General features: G+C 44.4%; 1 protein-coding gene across 4 annotated transcripts in view; it reads left to right on the top strand.

The window, feature by feature from the left end:
• Positions 1-18,654, top strand: part of zmiz1a (zinc finger, MIZ-type containing 1a) — a 96,076-nt gene that overhangs the window by 50,523 nt on the left and 26,899 nt on the right. For all 4 annotated transcript variants that reach the window (XM_041049207.1, XM_041049208.1, XM_041049209.1 and 1 more), the window contains 2 exons: positions 12,899-13,007; positions 15,753-15,866. In XM_041049207.1, the coding sequence (XP_040905141.1) occupies positions 12,939-13,007; positions 15,753-15,866 (183 nt within the window). In that variant the 5' untranslated portion in view covers positions 12,899-12,938. The remainder of the gene's footprint in view (positions 1-12,898; positions 13,008-15,752; positions 15,867-18,654) is intronic.

Here is an 18,654-nt window from a genome sequence, read left to right as displayed (position 1 = left end):
AATCAATCAGAAACAGGAGACAGAAAATTAATCAACAGCAACTTTGAATCTCCATTAGTTTTTTTTTTAAACTAATTTATCAAGCAAAAATGCCAAAAATCCACTGGTTTCAGTGTCTGAATGGTGAGAGTTTGCTGCTTTTGTCAATTTTATATAATTTTCACGTTTAGCCAAAGGTGAATTTGTGACATTTCCTGGACTAAAAAAATGAATTGATTAGGCATGAACTTGAAAAATGTTTCATATCCATGTCTGTATTCAGGTCTGGATTAATACTACACATGTGCTCCAGAGGCTGAAATCTGTGCCTTAAGTGATGTCACTTGAGTCAGGCTCAGTTGGGTCTGAAGACCAAAAGTTTGAAAACTTTTGAAATCTTTGGGTGTTGGAGTTAGAAAGAGGTGAGCTCACCGGACATGAACTGTCAGCTGTTGTTGAATTGCATTGTGGGTTATCTAGGCACCATGTTTTGATGAGGCTGGCTCTGCTGCATTGATTTTCATGCTTTGTTTTTTTTTTTTTTTTTTTGTTTAACTGCCCTTCATGAGTCCGTCAATGTTAAATCAGTAGAGGACTCTTTTAGTCAAAAAACAATTACACATAGATTAATTGACAGTGGGAATAATCATTAGCCTTACTTTAGTGTGTCATTTTAATTGGTCACAAAACCTGTCAAGTCCAGGGGCCAGATTTGATTTGATGTGCTTGCTGGCTGAGGAAAGCCCTCCTTCGCTCCCTGTAGGTGTTGTTAAAATGAGACTGACTTCATTAATAGTCTGATCTGGATGTAATTAAGAATGAGGGGAGGGTGAAAGTGAGAAGGAGTGGAGAAGATATTTTCCTCCCAGCTTTCTTTTTAAATTCCTCTTTCACTGGTGTTGACAGGCCAGGGGAGAGAAAACTTGAGAGAGGAGTAGGAGGAGGTCAGTGGACTGTGATTTTGATGAAGCTTGACCCTCTTTATGTCATCTTCCTTTAACAGCTTCTTCATGAGAAAGGTCTATTACAGCTGGTAAACACTGGGAGTGCTGGGCTATCACTGCGTTCTCAGATGTTTTGGCTCATTTGTCCGTGATTAGTCTGCCTGCCTGCCTTTGTTGTGTGTGTGTGTGTGTGTGTGTGTACACTATCTGAAACACACCCATACCCATACACATACACACACACACACACACACACACACACACACACACACACTGGTTTTTCTTCACTCGTGTTTATGCGGCACTGGGTGAAAACATAAATTGGAGACAGAGCGTTCCCCGTCTGCGGGGCTTGGAAGAGGGTTTGGGCTCGGAAAGCTGGCTTTCCTCTCAGGAAGTGTTGTTCCTCACCGCTCTCCATAAACACTGGAAAAGAGACCCAAAGAAAGTGTCCCAGACTCACTATTTCCACTGTAAACACACAGACATACACATATTATACTGCCCCCTCTCTCTATTTCTCTCATACAGTATGTGTCTCTTTGCTCTCTCGGGCAGAAGGCTATATATTTATCTAATGCAACATAAAATATGTCAGTGTGTGCAATCCAGAAAACCAAGTCTTGACCTATGCAGATCAGCTGCCTTGACTTTTAAAAGGATGCACAGCATATTTAAAGCTTTGCAAAGTCCTAACAGTGTTTTATAATACATGCAACAAGGAACCAGAGGCCAAAACTCGCTATTTCATCGTAATTTCACCTTTAACTTTGACATAGAGACCATACAAAGTCGAGTTTTTCTTTCACATCCAAAGCTTTTTATTGCAACACTGCTGTCATTAGAAATGAAGCAATAAAAATCAGGATTTGCTTGTTTATGTTGAACCCCTGGGTGAAAATGCCGGTATGGTGCAACTGAATTACCTCTCAGAGAGCGGAGTAATTGTTACTTTTCAGTCCTTAACAAGTGGTTGGATTGCAGGTCCCCCTGTGTGCTGTGCAAGTTAATAAATCTACACCAGCGGGAGAAAGAAAGAAAGCTCTTTCCATCAATTTTAGTTGTCATGGCATTTATTCCCGCACTGGAGCATTATACTGTGAAAATATCATCGCTAAGTCCCAAAAACCCCAAATAAGACTTGAAATGTTCACAGTTTATCATTGTCAGAGCCGAGGAATTGACAACAGGGAGCAAGACTCTGTAATCTATCACAAACAAGTTGGCCGCTGTGATTTCATTGCAGTTGTTTTTTTAATCGGCAAAGTCCCACCACTATCTGTCAGTCAGTTTTCATGCACTGAGATGACACTGCAGATGGAGAAAAAAAAAATGCTGCAGATGATGTGCTTTGTTGCAATACCAGCCAGACGTTACCTTTTTGCTGCTGTTCTCTCCTCTTTGGTAAAAACACAGTGCTCACTTTACCACCCAGCTGGCTTACACAGCACCCTAATCTGTGTGTGTGCAAGTGTGTAGAGAGGGAGGGAGGCAGAGCGAAGGAGTGTCAAAGAGAGAGAGGTTAGAAACCCTTTTTTTATTACATTTCCTCCGCAGTGAAAGAGGAGGCAAGATGGACACTCCATATCTCCCCGCTGCGCCAGAAAACTCATCTAAATGGAAAACACATTGTCTTCATTATTTTGCGAGAGCTGAAAGAACAGGGTTGTCATGGTAACAGCCATCTGAGTGAGCGCAAGCGGGCGGCCGAGGGGCTGGTTTTAGGGCCAGAGGAATGGAGAGAGAGAGAGAGAAAAGAGGAGGAGGAGGTGAGAGGGAGGGAGGGAACAAGGAGTCAGAAGAGGGGTGAGGCGGAGGGAGGGCAGGCTGTTGGTGGAAAGAGAGGAGAGGGGACTGAGATGAAGAGGGTGGAGATGGGAGGAAGACAATAGAGATGGCGGGAAGAAAAATAGTGAAATTGTGGGGTGAAACAGAGAGAGGAAAGAGAGCAGCGGGTGTGATGGAGGGAAGACAGAGGGGAAAAAAAAAAAAGAAGAGAAAGAGAGCAAAGGGTTCGTGAGAGGAAGCAGGGAGTGTCTTTTCCAGTGGAGCCAGACAGTGCAAATGGCCAGTTAGTGGCTCTCAGAGAGCAGTTCAGAGGCCCTTATTAATTTCAAGGGGCAGCAAGATGGTAGATTTAACATCTTAGGAAATCTCTTCCAACTGTGTCTCTCTGTAGCCCCCACTGGTGCCCACTCGGTGTGTTTGTGTGTGTATGTGCAAATGTATGAGAGTGCATACTGATGTACAGCCAAGGGAAGAGTTATCTTTGCCCACTGAGCTAACATTAGAGGGACCCGGTGCTTTGGTAAACACACTGAGGGGGCGACAGGCTCCGCTCCTGCCATCCAGCCACTTCTGCTCAGCCAGCATCCCAGCGGTGATCGACAACCTGTCTGCTGCTGTCTTTATTAGTTGCTCCCTTAGAACAGCCCCTGGCAGCGGCAAGCCCAACACCATAACGCCCTTCATCAAATATTTACCCCTCCTGAATCTACAACGTGCAGCAAGGCCACATCAAATAGAACCAAGTGCCAAGGCGATATCTAATCCAGTCCAATCCCTATCCTTGTCAACTTCATTCTCTTGCCTTTCTGATGCTGGGGCGGATTTTCATGACGCTCCTGTCAGTTTAGCATCAAGTCGAGGATTAGGGCTGTTGCCGCAGAGAAAGGGACCTAGATGATTGTTTATTTACAAGTTGTTTCCCGCTTCTCTGTTATATAGCCGGTGGCGCTGATGTGACTGAGGCCTGACATGACTCTGTTCTGACAGCCGTCGGACGATTAAGGAAATTAAAGTAATTGCTTAAGTCTTTGTCGTGTAAATACTTAGAACCTTCCCCTGGAGTATTTGGCTTGGCTTTGACATCCATTGGGATCTGACGTCCAACACTGTCAATCTTCAAAGGAGCCGTATCATTATCATTATTGTTTGTGGTTTTAAAATGGAATGGAAGTGAGAAACCAAAACACATACTGTCAGATTATATTGATTTACCGCAGATGAAGCCATTATAAAGTCCCAGTTTTAGTAAATGCTACTCCACCTGATCTGCGTGATCTGCATTGCATTACATATTAGGTTTTTGTGTTGGGGTCAATCCGCAATGTTTCCCAGCAGCCAACGTAAAGTGTTTTCTTCAGAAGAACATTCAGATCCACTGGAGATAAACATTTAAGAGCCGTCAGAGGTTCACACGATCTCTCAGCTCTGAAGCCGTGGGGAAATGATGCTTGTTTTTTTTTCCCCTTCAGATGTGCAGTCGTGGTCAAGGGAGGAGCGAGGGCTGTGGCTTGTGATTGACCAGCAGTTAGGGAAAGAGACAGCGTGCACTCGTTTGGCTGTTGGCCTGCTCTGGATGGCTGGCTGGCTGGCTGGCCAGCTGTGTGGCTGCCTGTAGGTCTTAGTGATTCATGTCACACTGTAATTGGTTTACCTGCTCCCTGTGTGTCTGCGCTCTGAGAGGACCAAAACAAATTACCCAGGGATGACCTCTCGCCATCTCTCTCTCTCCATCCTGCTCTGCAACCATTTCCCCCTATCTCTCCCTGCGCGTCCCTCCCTGCCTCCCACTACACTTTTCTCTCTCGCCATCTACTCGTCTGTCTGCACTCCCTTCTACATACCTCGCATCTCACAAGAAGAGCCACAGTGGAATAACACTTTAGACAGAAAAAACATTATCAGAGCACAGATACACACATTAAAGCCCCCTGAGGCTTTAGGATGTGTGTTTCTGTGTCTGCCTGCTATGTCAAACATTTTGACATGTTACGCACACATGCATGCGTGAAGATAAGCTGATAGGATGGATACTTGTGTAACAATACTCGAGATCACAAATAAACATGCGTGCACACACACACACACACACTAGCGGAGTGCTGTGTAACGCTAAAAGACTGTTTTGTGAAAGCTGCAGTGAAGCACATTAGCCTTTCAGTGCTGGTTTTTGCGCTCACTGTGCCAAATAGTACCTGTGTGGATTGTCCCTTCAGTGAATAAAACTGGTGCTCTGTGTACACCATTAGGCTGTTTCATTTTCACAGCAAGCAGATGTTTTGTGTTCTCCGCTACTCATGCCCTCACTCTGACACAGAGTGGTGAACACACACACATGCACACACAGAACAAGATGAATGAGTGCATCGTTCTCTCTTCTATCCATGTAGAAAGTTCTCGCTGTCTCTAAGGTTATTTAGCTGCTTCGGTAAAAATCCACTTTTCAAGGGTTTCGCTCGGAGTTTGCAAAGCTTGAAAATGTGATTTGTTTGTATTTGTTGCACCGCTGGTTTCGCAGACTGTTCTTCTATCAGAGGACCTGGTGCATGTTCTGGCAAACACCAGTCTCGTTCTAGTGTCCTTGAATAAGACCCTTGGAAAGATTCTGCCTTTAATAAATTCAATCTTAGTCACATATCAGGCACCTGATGGCACTGACTTTAATCCTAACATTGAATAACGTGTTATTTTAGCACATAAAATAATTGGATAATGGCATAGTATTGAAGAATTTCGTCATTATTAAGAGAAGTTAATGACAGGCAGTTGGGAAGGTTAAAGAAAAAATAGCTAAAAAATTTTTTTCCAAAACTCAAAACAAGAAAACAAATCTATCTGTGATCTGATGAAGCCATTTTGCCAAATTATTTTTGTTGAGTTGTCTGTTTTTATTATGTATTTTTGATACTTATGATACTTTCCCCTGATGTTAGATCGTGAAATATCCAGTGACTATGTCCTTTGTGCACTGAATTTACTCAGAGCTGTGAGCTGTTGATCAGTCTTTTGTTTTTTGTCCGGTAACTGAATGAGCAAGGCTTTTTCCTAATGATTTATGCACTGAAAAAAATGGTTTTATGAAGCAGGCCTCGCACAACTGTCTAAAAACCATTTTTTTTTTGCTGTTTTTCAATAAATGGCATATTCAGTTCTGCACTGTACTGGCTGTACGCGTCATTTCATACTGATTTCAGCATGATTTCTAATTGGAAATGCTCAAGAATATTTTTTTTTGTCAATGGCTAACTGGATTTGTTCCATAGAAGATCAGAGGGAGAAATAAAGGTTGCTCTGCAGGAGCTGCAGCACTGTAGGACGTTTTGTTCCACCAAGTGCAGAGAGTCTGGGCTGGCTGCTTTTTTCATAAGGATTGTGCTTTTGGAGTGTAAAAGACAAGGGGAGTGGAGGACAGACTGGCACAGATATATTTTTGCTCTCTCTAATGACACCAATACCATTTCATGGCTTACTGAGCAGATCACACGCACTCTTTGTGAGTCTCACCCTCTTCCCCTGTTTCTCCTTTCCTGCACATCACTCTCTGCTCGCATAGACTATCACATGCACATTCATATGCTACCGTACACTGATGTGTTACACTCACCCCGGTGGATGTGGTTTAATTGCATTTGGGTCAGCAGTTTGCCGGTGCTGAAACCGAAGGACATGGAATTTGTCAGTTTACCCATTCAGCAGTCACAGGGGGCGGCGTGTGAGCTAACACCTCTGCTGGAGTCAGGCCCATAAGGTTAGCTTTACACAAGCCTGTCAGCCTGCACTGTCAATCACTCTCCTCTCCTCTCCTCTCCTCTCCTCTCCTCTCCTTCTTCCTCTTCTTCTTTAAATGTACGAGACTGCTGTTATTCCACTTAACAAAGCTCATAAGATCTAGGCACTCTTCCACTGAATGGGCTCAGGATTTCAGGCAGTCCTACAATGGCCTGGTACAGCGATGAAGGTTATGCGTTAGCCTTGCGTTCTCCACACACGCTCATACACGCTTGCTTCATCCGTTGTGCATCACAAGTGATAGAATCTTGCCTTTCGTGACAGTGGAAAATGGTGTGTGGCAGCCAGGACGTACAGTCTTCCCCAGCTGGTATTTATAGTCCTCAGCAACTGGAACATTCTATGGAATAAGGAGTTCATTCATTCATCATGTGACGCTCAAGCTCTGTTCTGCTCGTGGATGACCTGATTTCGTGTCTCATGCTTAGATAGATGGCCTCTCCCTGTTAATGCACTAGAGACAATAAAAACAAAAACACAGACACGTGGACCAACATGCGATCACACATCCGCAGATATTTGAAAGGAAAAAAAAAAGTAGCGTGCGATCAGCCCCTAGCTGACTTACACTGGAGCTGGATAGTATTTTAACAGAATATCGTGATTTGGCATCTTTTGCGTTATGGTTAGTGGTTACGTGATTTTTTTGGCCACAAGCTGTAAAAACAGCACTGACATTACCACCAGGTAAATGTAAGCGTAATATTCTCGAACTTTTAGCTCTGTATTTGATCTCCTCCAACTTTTGAATGAAATAACTTGCTCTTTAGTAGCTAAATACTCCTCTGTGTTCACCAGCTAGTTGGTAACTTTGTCTGTCTGCCATTTAGTGCAAGGTAGGTAGAGCTTTTTCTCTGGAAACGGCTGCCTGCTGTGGCTGAAAATGACTGAGAGCAGTGAGAGTGACCCAAGAGAGTTCAGACGCTACCTGTTTCACATTTCTCATGATACTTTCTAAAATATTTCTTGTTCTGCTGGAACAATCAGTAGTTTAATCATTTAGTATTTTTCAAGAAGCATTACACTCAGTCATCAAATTTCAGCTTTAGAGCAACAGCGATGATTAATCAGTCAAATGATTAGCGGAAATGTAATCAACACCAGTTTTGATCACTGATTAAATTTAAAAAATGCAAAATCTTTCCTGGTTGCAGTTTCTCACATATCATATTTGTTTATTTCAGTTCTGCATCACTGTGAATGTAATACCATGTGACTTTTGGTTGTTATTCAGTGGACACATCAGTTAAGACTCTCAAAAGTTGTGGTGTTTTCTCTTTTTTTTTGCCATCCTATAGACTAAAAAATGAATCAATGAATAATAAGTAGATTATGAAAATACCTGTTAGATGTAGTCCTAAAATCTTGTAAGTTTGTCATGCTACTGATACTCAGGTATTCAGGTCCAAATATTTTAATACTGAGCTCTTTAAATATTGTGCATCCCTAACTGAAACCCAAATGCACAGTATTGACTATTAAGAGAGTACATGGTGCTCTTTTTCGATCTCACACATCGAGTGGTGAAATAATCGGCTGCTCCCGGGGGTATCTGGTGGCGCATACCTGCAATACCCCCACAACTGAAGCTTCGTATTTATAGACAGCAACAGAACAGCTCACATATCCCCACATCACAGCTGTTTGCATTGCAGTGTTGGGTGTCACATAGCTGCCCGGTGCTCCTGTGGTTGTCACATTAAAACAGAAGATAAACAAACAGCAACATTTAGAGTTGTTTTTTTTCCACCCCTGGGAGAAGTCATTTCACTTTTCTTTTTCTTTTTTTTTTTTTATAAAGGCTGGTGGATATGATGCTGTGTGGAGGGTTGAGTTTTATAAAGGCCGGAGGGAGTGATATGACTAATAGTTGGCTTTGCTGAGAGGGAAAAGGAGAGGGGGAGAGATTAGTGGTGGAGAGGATTAACAGGAAGTCTACAAAATAATGCAAAGAACAAAACAAAGCAGAAATACAGAGTTATGATGATGGATGTAGGTTTGTTTAAAAAAAAAAATGAAATGAAGAAAAGGTAGCTGAGGACAGAGTGGAGTGCTCAGGAGAAAATAAAGGCAATGAGAGCAAAAAACGGACTGTCAACCTATGGGAGTTTGCCACTAGAGATAATAGTGTGTGTGTGTGTGAGAGAGAGGGCTGGTGGCTTTTTACAGACACACTGAGAGCAGAGATTGTGGGAGGGAGACGGAGAGAGAGGCCAGCACAGCTGAGTGGTGTTGATTGGCCTGTTTGAAAACACATGAACTGCAGACAGAGAGAGAGGGAGAGAGAGGGAGAGAAGCCCTGTGCACTGGGAGAAAGTGTCGCTCTGTGCCGTGCCACGCTGCAGCCCAAACCACATTAGAGCAAATGAATCCATTCCACCTCCTGTTATGGCAGCTCCCGCACGGGGCCCCAGGAAGGAGGAGGAGGAGGAGGAGGAGGAGGGAGGGAAGGGGGGAGGGAGGGCGGAAGAGTGGCAGGAGGGTTGAGATATGAGGGACGGGGAGAAGAAAATGATAGAACAGAAAATGGAAGGTGGTGGAAAGGAGCTGCATGCTGGGTGGCTCTAATGATGTCTGAGGGCTATAGAAAAGGGGAGCAAAAAGAACATAGTAGCGAGAGAAAGAAAAGCTGTGGCCATATAACTGAAGATGAGGAGGAGGAGGAGGAGGAGAGAAGATCCCCCACCGTGCCCGCAGAGCAGGAGTAATGGCTCTGTTCTCCTTTTTCAGACTGTTGCTGAATAATGAAGATGATCTCTGGCCAGACGTCACCTGGCTGCTGCTTTATATTGTTCAGCACTGCCCTCTACACTTTTCGTACAGGATAGACTCGGCATTAGAGGATGAAGTGTCACCACAGTATTGCATCAAAATCCATTATTGTTTAACTTAAGCGGAGAATCATTCACGCACACAGTACAGAAACGTATCTGATATGATAACAAATCCCCCAAAAGACATATACAACTATTAGCATGTCCTCTATGACTACTTTATGCTGTTGCCATCAGGAATGTGTTTTATTTTGCCTCTATGTAAAACAAAAAGAGGGAAGTTTGGTTTTCTTCCAGTAGCATTTAGAGTTGTGAACAGCCGCAGTAGTTTAGCTTGTGTATTGATGCACTTGCACTTTTGATACTTTTTCACAGAATGTGCATTTGTGGTGTTGGTGGATGTTGTTTGCCAGCTATGGATTGCCCACTCTGCTTAATTCTTGTGTATTTCAACTCTCTCTTTTTTTTTTTTTTTGGTAAATGCTGTCATATTTGTATTTTTAGATTGTTTTATGTGTGTAAATGAATTGTTAACGTGTACTTGAGTCTGGAAACTCACTTGCCTCAAATTGCCCCTTAAGGGACAAAGAAAGTATTATGAACTGCATTAAACTGGGTTGACTTTTGCATACATTTGCATTTCCCTGGTAACATGTACATGTTGACATCGAAAAATACCCTTACTAACATTATGATGCTGATTCCAACCATATCACCCAGCCCTGTTCCTAATGTGCTTCTACACAATACACAGTATTGGAGTGTATCATGAGCTCTGGTGTAACTGCTTCCATGCAACCCCCACCGACTGATCACATTCACAAGCTGCACTTGACAAAGGTGGTAGTCATTTGTCTGAAATGAGAAATCACTCATGCTATGAGTGATCATATGCTACGTGTGTGTGCATGAATAAGTGGGTGTGTGGTGTGTGTGTGTGCGTGTGTGCGCTGCTGCTGATAATGAAGAGATAATTTCAACACTCTTTTTCTTTCTCTCTGTCTCTTTTCCCCACTGAGGCTGGCCCTTCTTGCCCCCTTCCTGCCATACTCCATTGCTTTTCATATTACTGTGCTTTTGTTTTCTGAGCACTTATTTCTTGCCCCACTTCCCCCTAGCTTGTTTTGCTCAGGAAAGAGATAAGGAGGGAAACTAAAAGTGAGGGCGTGTGTTTGTGTATGTGTGTGTTTTTGGAGACAGTGAGAGAAAGCGACAGAAGCTTCTTTGGATGTTAGTATTATTTGTGGCTTGCTACTCTTCTGTGATTCATAGCAGCGTCCTCCCACTGCTGTTTAACGGGAGGTTGTAATATGCACAGCATAATTGGATGTGTAATCCTTTGCTGCGCACCTCTGGTTAGCAGTGCTGAGTGGAGCTGATTAAGATGTTTGGAAGACAATAAACATTAAGCAGGCCTATTCTCAGCGTGTGCATGCTAGAACAACAACGGCACTAGCCCAAAAAGTCTGAAACAGAAAATGGAAAGATGGAGGAGAGAAGAAAAATCACACTGCCGCCAAGTTTTTTTTTTTTTTTTTTCAGTTCCACTTGTAATCACTGAATTTGTGGAGGAGTGAAGGCAGAGATGTCAACACTGAGATGACAGATTAGAGTGTTTTATTTTGATAGTAAACAGTGAGGGGGGAGAATGTGGGGCAAGAGGAGGGCTTCTGCCATGTTTCCACCAAAGCATCGTCTGTTATGCAACACATTTTTCCTCTGAAAACTGGTCGAGGGGGGTGTGGTACTGGAGTGTCTGTCAGCCTGGACAGTCAGTCAGGTGGACTGACTTCTTATCTCAGTTACAGCTCAGCTGAACACAGCCTGGCCGGCCAGTCGCATTTCCACCTCACTCATTTTCCTTTCAGAACCTGAGGGCCCGTCTTTTCATCGTCTGACAAAAGGGCTGCCCATTTGTGGGAGGAGGAGGGGTGTGTGTGTCTGTGTTGGACTTTGTGAAAGCACAACGGAGGGAAGAAGGAAAAAAAAAGAGGAGATTCTTGGGTAAAAGAGGCAGCTATCTTCTCCCCCTTCTATGGCCTTGGCTGCGGGTATGTTGGGACAGCAGGAAGAGGAGCTGGAGGAGAAACGTTAATCAATAGCCACAAGGTCAGACGGCCAGCGCTGGGCTGGAGCGTGCCCTGTTAGCGGTCCGTGAAGCTGCCTGGCTGCTGAAGGGGATTTGTAGCACTTGTCAGGGCTTAAAGGAGCCCTCTCTGGACCACTTGCTCCGGGTGTAGTGTGTGAAAGAGACATGTTGGTTAGCAGCAGGAGAGGGAGACATCTGCTGGATGCTGGCTGGCACCACAGCGCAGCAGAATGAGGCCACCCAAAGTTATGGTCGTATCACGTGCAGTCAGAGTGGCTTTGTGCCCTGCAGGATGTAAAGTTAGCCGCTTCGTAGGGACTTTTCACAGCACCCACTGCAGCATCATGTCCATGTAACCTGACAAGAGACATTTGGCTGCCCACCATTTGACTACATTTGCACCAGAATTCCCCCTTACTCATGTGCGCAGTGTGTCCATTGATGTTTAAGACTTTGTAAGTGCACTCCAGGTAATTCTACTCTGGTGATGCTTAAGCTCAGAGGATTAGTAATACACTCTTATTCTGAAAATGTTCCTTTGAAGTTTTACCTTTATGCTTAATCAAAGTGAAGAATTCAAGCTTTTGTGTTTAAATGCTCTTATATATGTGTGTGTGTGTGTGTGTGTGTGAGAGAGAGAGAGAGAGAGAGAGAGAGAGTGTGAAAAAGAGATGGAAAAAAGTGTGCATATTTGCAATACTCTTTCCAAGATAAGCACACCAGACTGAGCATTACACATGAAAACTCCCCGGCTGAGCACTATGCTTCCATCGTGTTCGTTCTCTAGCTCTGTTCCTCACAGCAGGGGATCTTGGGGGACCCTTTATCAGTACTGAGCAGCTTTCTAGAGCCCTGGCCCCCCAGCTCCCACCTGTGGTTTCTCAGTTCGCCTTTTGTGTGGAGGAATCTGAGGCGGACTAAAACTGATGGAGATGAACACACAGGGATGGTGAGGGATGGAGGCCTCGCTGGCAAACCAGCACGACACCTATTAATCCAGCCCCCAGTCTGTTTCTCCGAGATGGTCAGTGTAGTGAGCATGGGACTGAAATTGTTGTTGTTGTTGCTGCTCGCTGTTGGACCGGAACAAGATACACACAGAAAGAAAGAAAGAGATGCAGTGAATCCGAGTCTTATCTGCTCTCAGGTGTGGGCATAAATTAGTTGTTCGTGCCACCCTGATAACCTTGACATGAGGTATGCTTTGCGGGAACAGTTGATGCCCTTTCTTGCAGCGAGCGTTCGATTTTTCTCCCATAAGAAATGTAAAGCAAATAAAGTTTCAGTTGCATCATGTTTCCATTTGTCATTAACAGTGCTGCTGCGGAAAATCTCAGTTTCATGTGCATTTGCCAAAAAGATGCGCTTCAGGCAGATCAAGCCCTTCGATGAGTCAGTGCATAAACAAGCTGGCTTCCCGTTTTGAGAATTTGTCAAGCTGATAAAACGCCGTTTGAACTTCATAGGCTCTTCACATGGGTGACCTGACAGAAACCTGGTCTAACAGATGTACCTCTCCTCCTCCTCTTCTTTCGCAGGGTAAAGAACTTTTAATGGCGTCCCGGTAGAGACATCAAGATGAACACGTTACCATCAATGGACCGGCACATCCAGCAGACTAATGACAGGCTGCAGTGCATCAAACAGGTGTGTATAAAGCAGCTTTTTTGTCCCTGTTCAAATTCTGTCAGCACTATGCTGACATGGATTCTAAAGGCAAGGAAGAATCTGCATTTCCTCTTCTTTCTTACACTCCTTTCTCCTCTCAGCACCTTATATGGGCATCAGTTTTTCTGGCCATTAGCTCCAGTCACACAGATCATGTTGCACAGGGTCATAGAGAGAGAGAGAGAGAGAGAGAGAGAGAGAGAGAGAGAGAGAGAGAGAGAGAGAGAGAGAGAGAGAGAGAGGAGGGGGTTGAGGCAAATCTGCCAGTGAACACAAGAAGAGACTTCAAAGAAACTGGCAACATAACAGACTCCACTTCTCTTTTTTTTCCCCCCTCCTCCTGGTCCTGCGTTCCCTTACATCATGTTCCTGATGTATGCCGGTCCTTGTAGAGGTTTTGCTGAAATGCTTCCTTGACTGCCAGCTTTCAGGAGACTCCTCGCAGACAGATACAGACTCAAAGACACAGTCAGACAGACAGACATAACCCGGAGCTACCGCCTCTGCTTGTGATTAATAGTCCACAAAAAAATCGCTGGCTGGCTGGCTGGTTGGCTTATTTGTTTATGCTATGTGGGTGTGATCCTTTATATCTCCCAACATCCATATGACATCATGCCTTACAGTGAATCAGTGAATGATAGGGCTTTGAGCTGGCGATTATGAGGTGACATATCCCTTTTCTCTGTGCCTTCGCTGAAACCCGCACCCCACTCCCACCTAAACTTCTGAGCACACACTATTATAACCTTTATCTAAACAGGCTCTCATTGCCTTAGTTCTTTTACTTTGATTACATATAGCAATGTGCCTGACATCAAAATCTTGGAAAGCTTTATTTAAAAAATGACAGCTTCTCTCGCACAAGTAAAATTTGACACTGCTGGAACTGACACCACTCGCCTCCCAGAGCCTCATCAACTGCTTTCTTAGGCGTCAATGATAAGCCCTAAATAGCCTGAGTTAACACATGTAGCTTAATAAATGCACTAATTGTACTTTGGTTTATATACTTCTCTGCTCTGGCTGTAATTGAGCTCGTAGTAAACCAGACTTCAAAGGCACAGAGTAAGTCAGTGAGCTCTGAGCTTGTGGCGGCTCTGCCAGCAGGGTGTTGTTTTGGTTTGGGGAAAGCCACTGGCAGAGAGCCAGGTGTTATGCTGTTTTTCATGCAGCCAGGTAGGCACTGAATAGCCTGATCCTTGGCTGGTCTGAAAACTGGGTAAGTCAGTCCATCATCTCACAGAGGATAGTCTGTGAAACGTCTGGCTCTTTGTCTGCTGCAACCCCCATCACCGCTGCTGCTGGTGCTCAGCCGCCCCCCCCCCCCCCCCCCCCGTTCTTGTCCTCATCCAACCCTGAACAGCAGCAACAACAACAAGAACAGCTCAGGCCCCATCCTCCTCCCGAAACTCAACAGAGCTATTTCACTCTTCTGTCCTCCCCCTCACACCAGAGTTGAGGTTGTCAGGCAGAGTCGGTGGCGAGCGTTGCAGCAGGAGGAGCTGTGAGTTCAGATCTAGACAGACAGCCCCTGCTGTGCTAGTTCTGATTCCTCTCGCGCTGGAGGCTGATACGCCTCCCATCAAGCAGCAATAATGCCAGATTATATCACTCATCTGGAACAGGCTCTTCTCCTCCCTCTCACTCAACAAGAGCATCTCTCACTTTCTCTCACTCTCCCTCCTTCTCTTCATCATCAGTCAAAGCCATGTGAGAGTCCGCAGCTAACTCTGTAATGGCTAATCTTCACATCACAAAAGATGAGTCACTCAAGGCCTCTCTTGAAGCTCATGATATCGATGGAAGCTCGGAGATTTTCTCTGTGGGCGAGCACCAGGCCTGACATGTAAGACTGCGTTCACACCGAAGAGCCCTTTTGTCGCACACCACCAAAAAGCTGCCCTTTCACAAACGCTCACCTCTGCTGCCCCCTAAAGACAATAGCTCAAGAAGACACAAAACAAGATGCTCCAGCTCCAGATGAGAATAATAAATGCTTTCAAGTGGGCTCAATCTCGCCAACTGAACAAGCTGTAGCTCTGCGCCATTTCAGAGCTATTAACCTCCTGAGCCGTGAAGAAAGGGAGCCCAATTTTAAAACCGCTTATTGTGTCCTGCCAGCTTGAGTGGCCTTCAGACACTGGGGAGAAAAGACTCAACTGTTTCAGGCCTCAGTGAACAAGCGAGAGAGACAGACAGAGACTGAAAGAGATTAGACAACACACCAACAGCGCGTATTGAGTCTGCACACATAGCTGCCAGGACCAAGGTTGTTTTCTTTGTGCACAGCCAAGCCAGCCAGTGGACTTCTGGTGCCGAGGCTCTGTTACATTCTGAAAACAGGCACTGAATGAGGGGACGAGAGAGAAGGAGGATTGGAGGGGAAGATTTGGTTGCTGTGTGGGTCATAAGGGTGAGGGCTGGGTGTTGCCAAGAGAGATTAACAAGAAACACTGGCATCATTGTTGATATGGGTGTGATCTTCTTCCCACAATGCAGCAGAGCTCTGAGTGGGCGTACATTGGAAGGAGTCAAGGTCCTCACAGGGTTGTGCAGAAACACAAGACATTAAATCAAGGCAGTGTGGTGGGAGAGCGCAAGGCTGCAAAACTATTTGGTTTCAGTGTTTTTCCAATTTGTACTTAATGTAAAAAAAAAAAAAAAACGCTCATTATTTCCCATTGTTTCTGATGGCAGTCTCCTTTCTCTGTGTTTGCACAGCACTTACAGAACCCAGCCAACTTCCACTCAGCAGCCACAGAGCTGCTCGACTGGTGTGGAGATCCCCGGGCCTTCCAGCGACCTTTCGAGCAAAGTCTCATGGGATGTCTGACGGTACGCAAACACTCATTATGGTTTTTGTTGGGTTTTTCAGGTACTTTTTAGGAGACATGAGCAAAACAATAATTAGATTTTGGATACTTCAGAAAACACGGGAATCAGGCAGATGTGTCCATATTTTGAATCTTTTAGCCTATTTTAAAAATGCAAGTTAACCTTGACGGTGCAATAGCTAAAACAAGATTCATGTCATATTCATATTGACATTTGGTGTTTGGGTTATACCTTCTTTTTCCCTGCAAATTTCAGTAAAAACAGTTAGTAGCAGGCTATAGTCACACCAGGTTTGTATCCAGCAGTTATCCAAGGCAGCTGCTCAGGCCGTCAGGGGCCAGTGACACAGGTTAAAGTCCTTGTCACCCACTGCTTCTCTCCACTTTGTGCTTTACACACACACACACACACACAAACACACAAACACACACACTAAAAAAGAAGTCTGAACAAGACTGTGGGCAGTCAGTCACCTCTGGCTAATGCCTTTCAGTTCACCAAGTACCACTCATCGATCTGGACACAGGGCAAGAGTGCTGGCCTGCACCAGGTGTGTGAAAAAAACTCACGCACACACACACTTAAATATACAGTCATATGTTTGAAAGAATCTTTAGAGCAGAGAACAGCAAGTTTCACATGTTTATCGCTGAGATCAGTCTTTGAAACACCGAAGGAACATTGTCCCCAGCTGAGGTGGTAGCGTGAGCAAACAGATAAATGCTCATTAATGTGTAAATCACAATAAAAGCCTCTTAAAGGCTGATAAAGAGCTATACAATGGAGCCCACCACTGAGATCCCTCTCAGCATGGGGCCGTTTCCATCAGCTAAATTGTTTCATCAGACTCAGAGAGCAAACGGCTTCTTATCTGGAGAATTACAGCGTGCAACAAGTCTGTGCATTCTTGCAAGGATTTTGTCCTCGCGATGTTACTTCGCTGGTTACATACCAGAGCGCTCAACTGAAATTTAAAGATGACTGTGCATCTCTTTGAATCGTAGCCCCGTGAGATTTGTCGTAGTCGAATGAAACTGAATGTATGCCTTGTGGAGACGTCTGTCCCCTCTGGCATCTTGTACATGTGGAGGTCATCCTCCAATCCAATCCCTGACAGAGTATCGGCTCCAGATCTAATAATAGACGACATAACTAAGCTGTCAGTGCTGCACTATTAGCTCTCTCTGCTTGACAGTTTGTGGAGTTATTATTATTTTTTTTTGTCTTTCTTTATGCATACTGTATCAAGAGTGTGGGTGATGTCAGCACATGCAGACATCTGCATTATGTCTGCCTCTAGTCCCACAGTTTTCTAAAATCACCCACGTAACTCGCTAGGCGCTGTCTTTCACATGCAACCGTCTCAACAACAAGCAGAAATAAACTACAAAACGGAGGCTTTTTTGGTCTCCGTCAAACAAATAAACAAGAGTACGAATGGCCCAGTAACCCTCCAGCACCTCTTACAGCGCTGTTTTCATATTGACAGGAATATGAGCCTGGAATATACACCCTCAGAGGGAGATTAAGCTGAAAAAGGCTTATGAGGTGAAACACTGTTAAATCCATGTTAAATCTATGCTAGCCTCTGTAGCTGGCTGCCTGCCTTGCACAAACTGTAGGGCAGACTCAGTCACGCAGGAAATTAAACGATTGACAGCAACATTATTCAACCGTTTGTCAGAATCGCCATTGTTTGCATAATATGGTTGGCTTGAATAGATTATGTTGTGAAGTATTTATCCCCCATCCTTGTGTCTGCTCAACAGCTTCAGATAAATACTGCATGATTTACTGGAACTGTACAATTGTATATCACCATCTCTTGAATAAAACAATCAAATAAACCCTATTTATTGGCATAATTTCCATAGTGTTTCATTTATTGCTCAAGCAGCCATATTACCTGTGACAGAGGCACTTTATGATCAGCGCTAGCTGTTATGCTGGCTCTCTAAAAGGCACCCCAGCTGACCTTAAAGGTAATATGTGTTTTGAGGTCAGCTGGAGCAGCGGAGTTGTCATCTGTTAGCAGATAAAAGCAAAGGGGTTTCCCTCCTAATAATGATTTACCCCTGTCTCCTGAGTCCTGTTTAACATCACTCAGTATCCCCTTTAACATTATATTAGAGTCCGGGGGGCTCCTGCTTCTTGTCCCATAAATGTTCAACCTCTTTTTGAAGTCATTAACACAAAAGGATCATTTTAAGTCTTACAGCCGGGGACTGGTTCTTCTCAAAAAATGGAATGCAAAGGAGGATATTTAACCTTTGTTCACCTGGGGACACTATTTTTCTACTCTGCCTTCCTACAGTATAAACGCACACAGTTGCTGGTCAGTTTGGCTGGAAATGACATTAGTAACAGTGAGTGACATCCCAATACTTACTATTTCCACATTTACCTGATCTGCTAGTGTAATTGAACCGGCAGCTTTTGGTCAGGAGACAAACTCCTGTTCCCTTTAGGGCCAGAGCGAGCTTGTTTGAGGATAACCTCTCAGAGACTATGCTCGCTCTGCAGAGCGACTGTGGTTTGGCTCTCCCACCTCTCCTGGAGGTTGATGCAGTCATCAGAGTCTTTCTGACTGTGGATCAGTGGAGCAATCCAGACTGCAGACTCCACACTAATTTTACTGTCTGTGTGTACGTGTGTGTGAGTGCAGTCGTTTATTGTATGTATCTGTTTGTCTGAAGATAAATGAAGTTCAGTGAGAGCAGTGGCTCAGAATATTAACACAATTAAGAAAGTGGAAATATTATGATGCCTTAACTATGGCTTGCTGTTT

This window comes from Toxotes jaculatrix, chromosome 11 (genome assembly GCF_017976425.1).
Source record: "Toxotes jaculatrix isolate fToxJac2 chromosome 11, fToxJac2.pri, whole genome shotgun sequence".
Taxonomy (NCBI): Eukaryota; Metazoa; Chordata; class Actinopteri; family Toxotidae; genus Toxotes; species Toxotes jaculatrix.
This window is presented reverse-complemented; position numbering and strand designations above follow the sequence as displayed.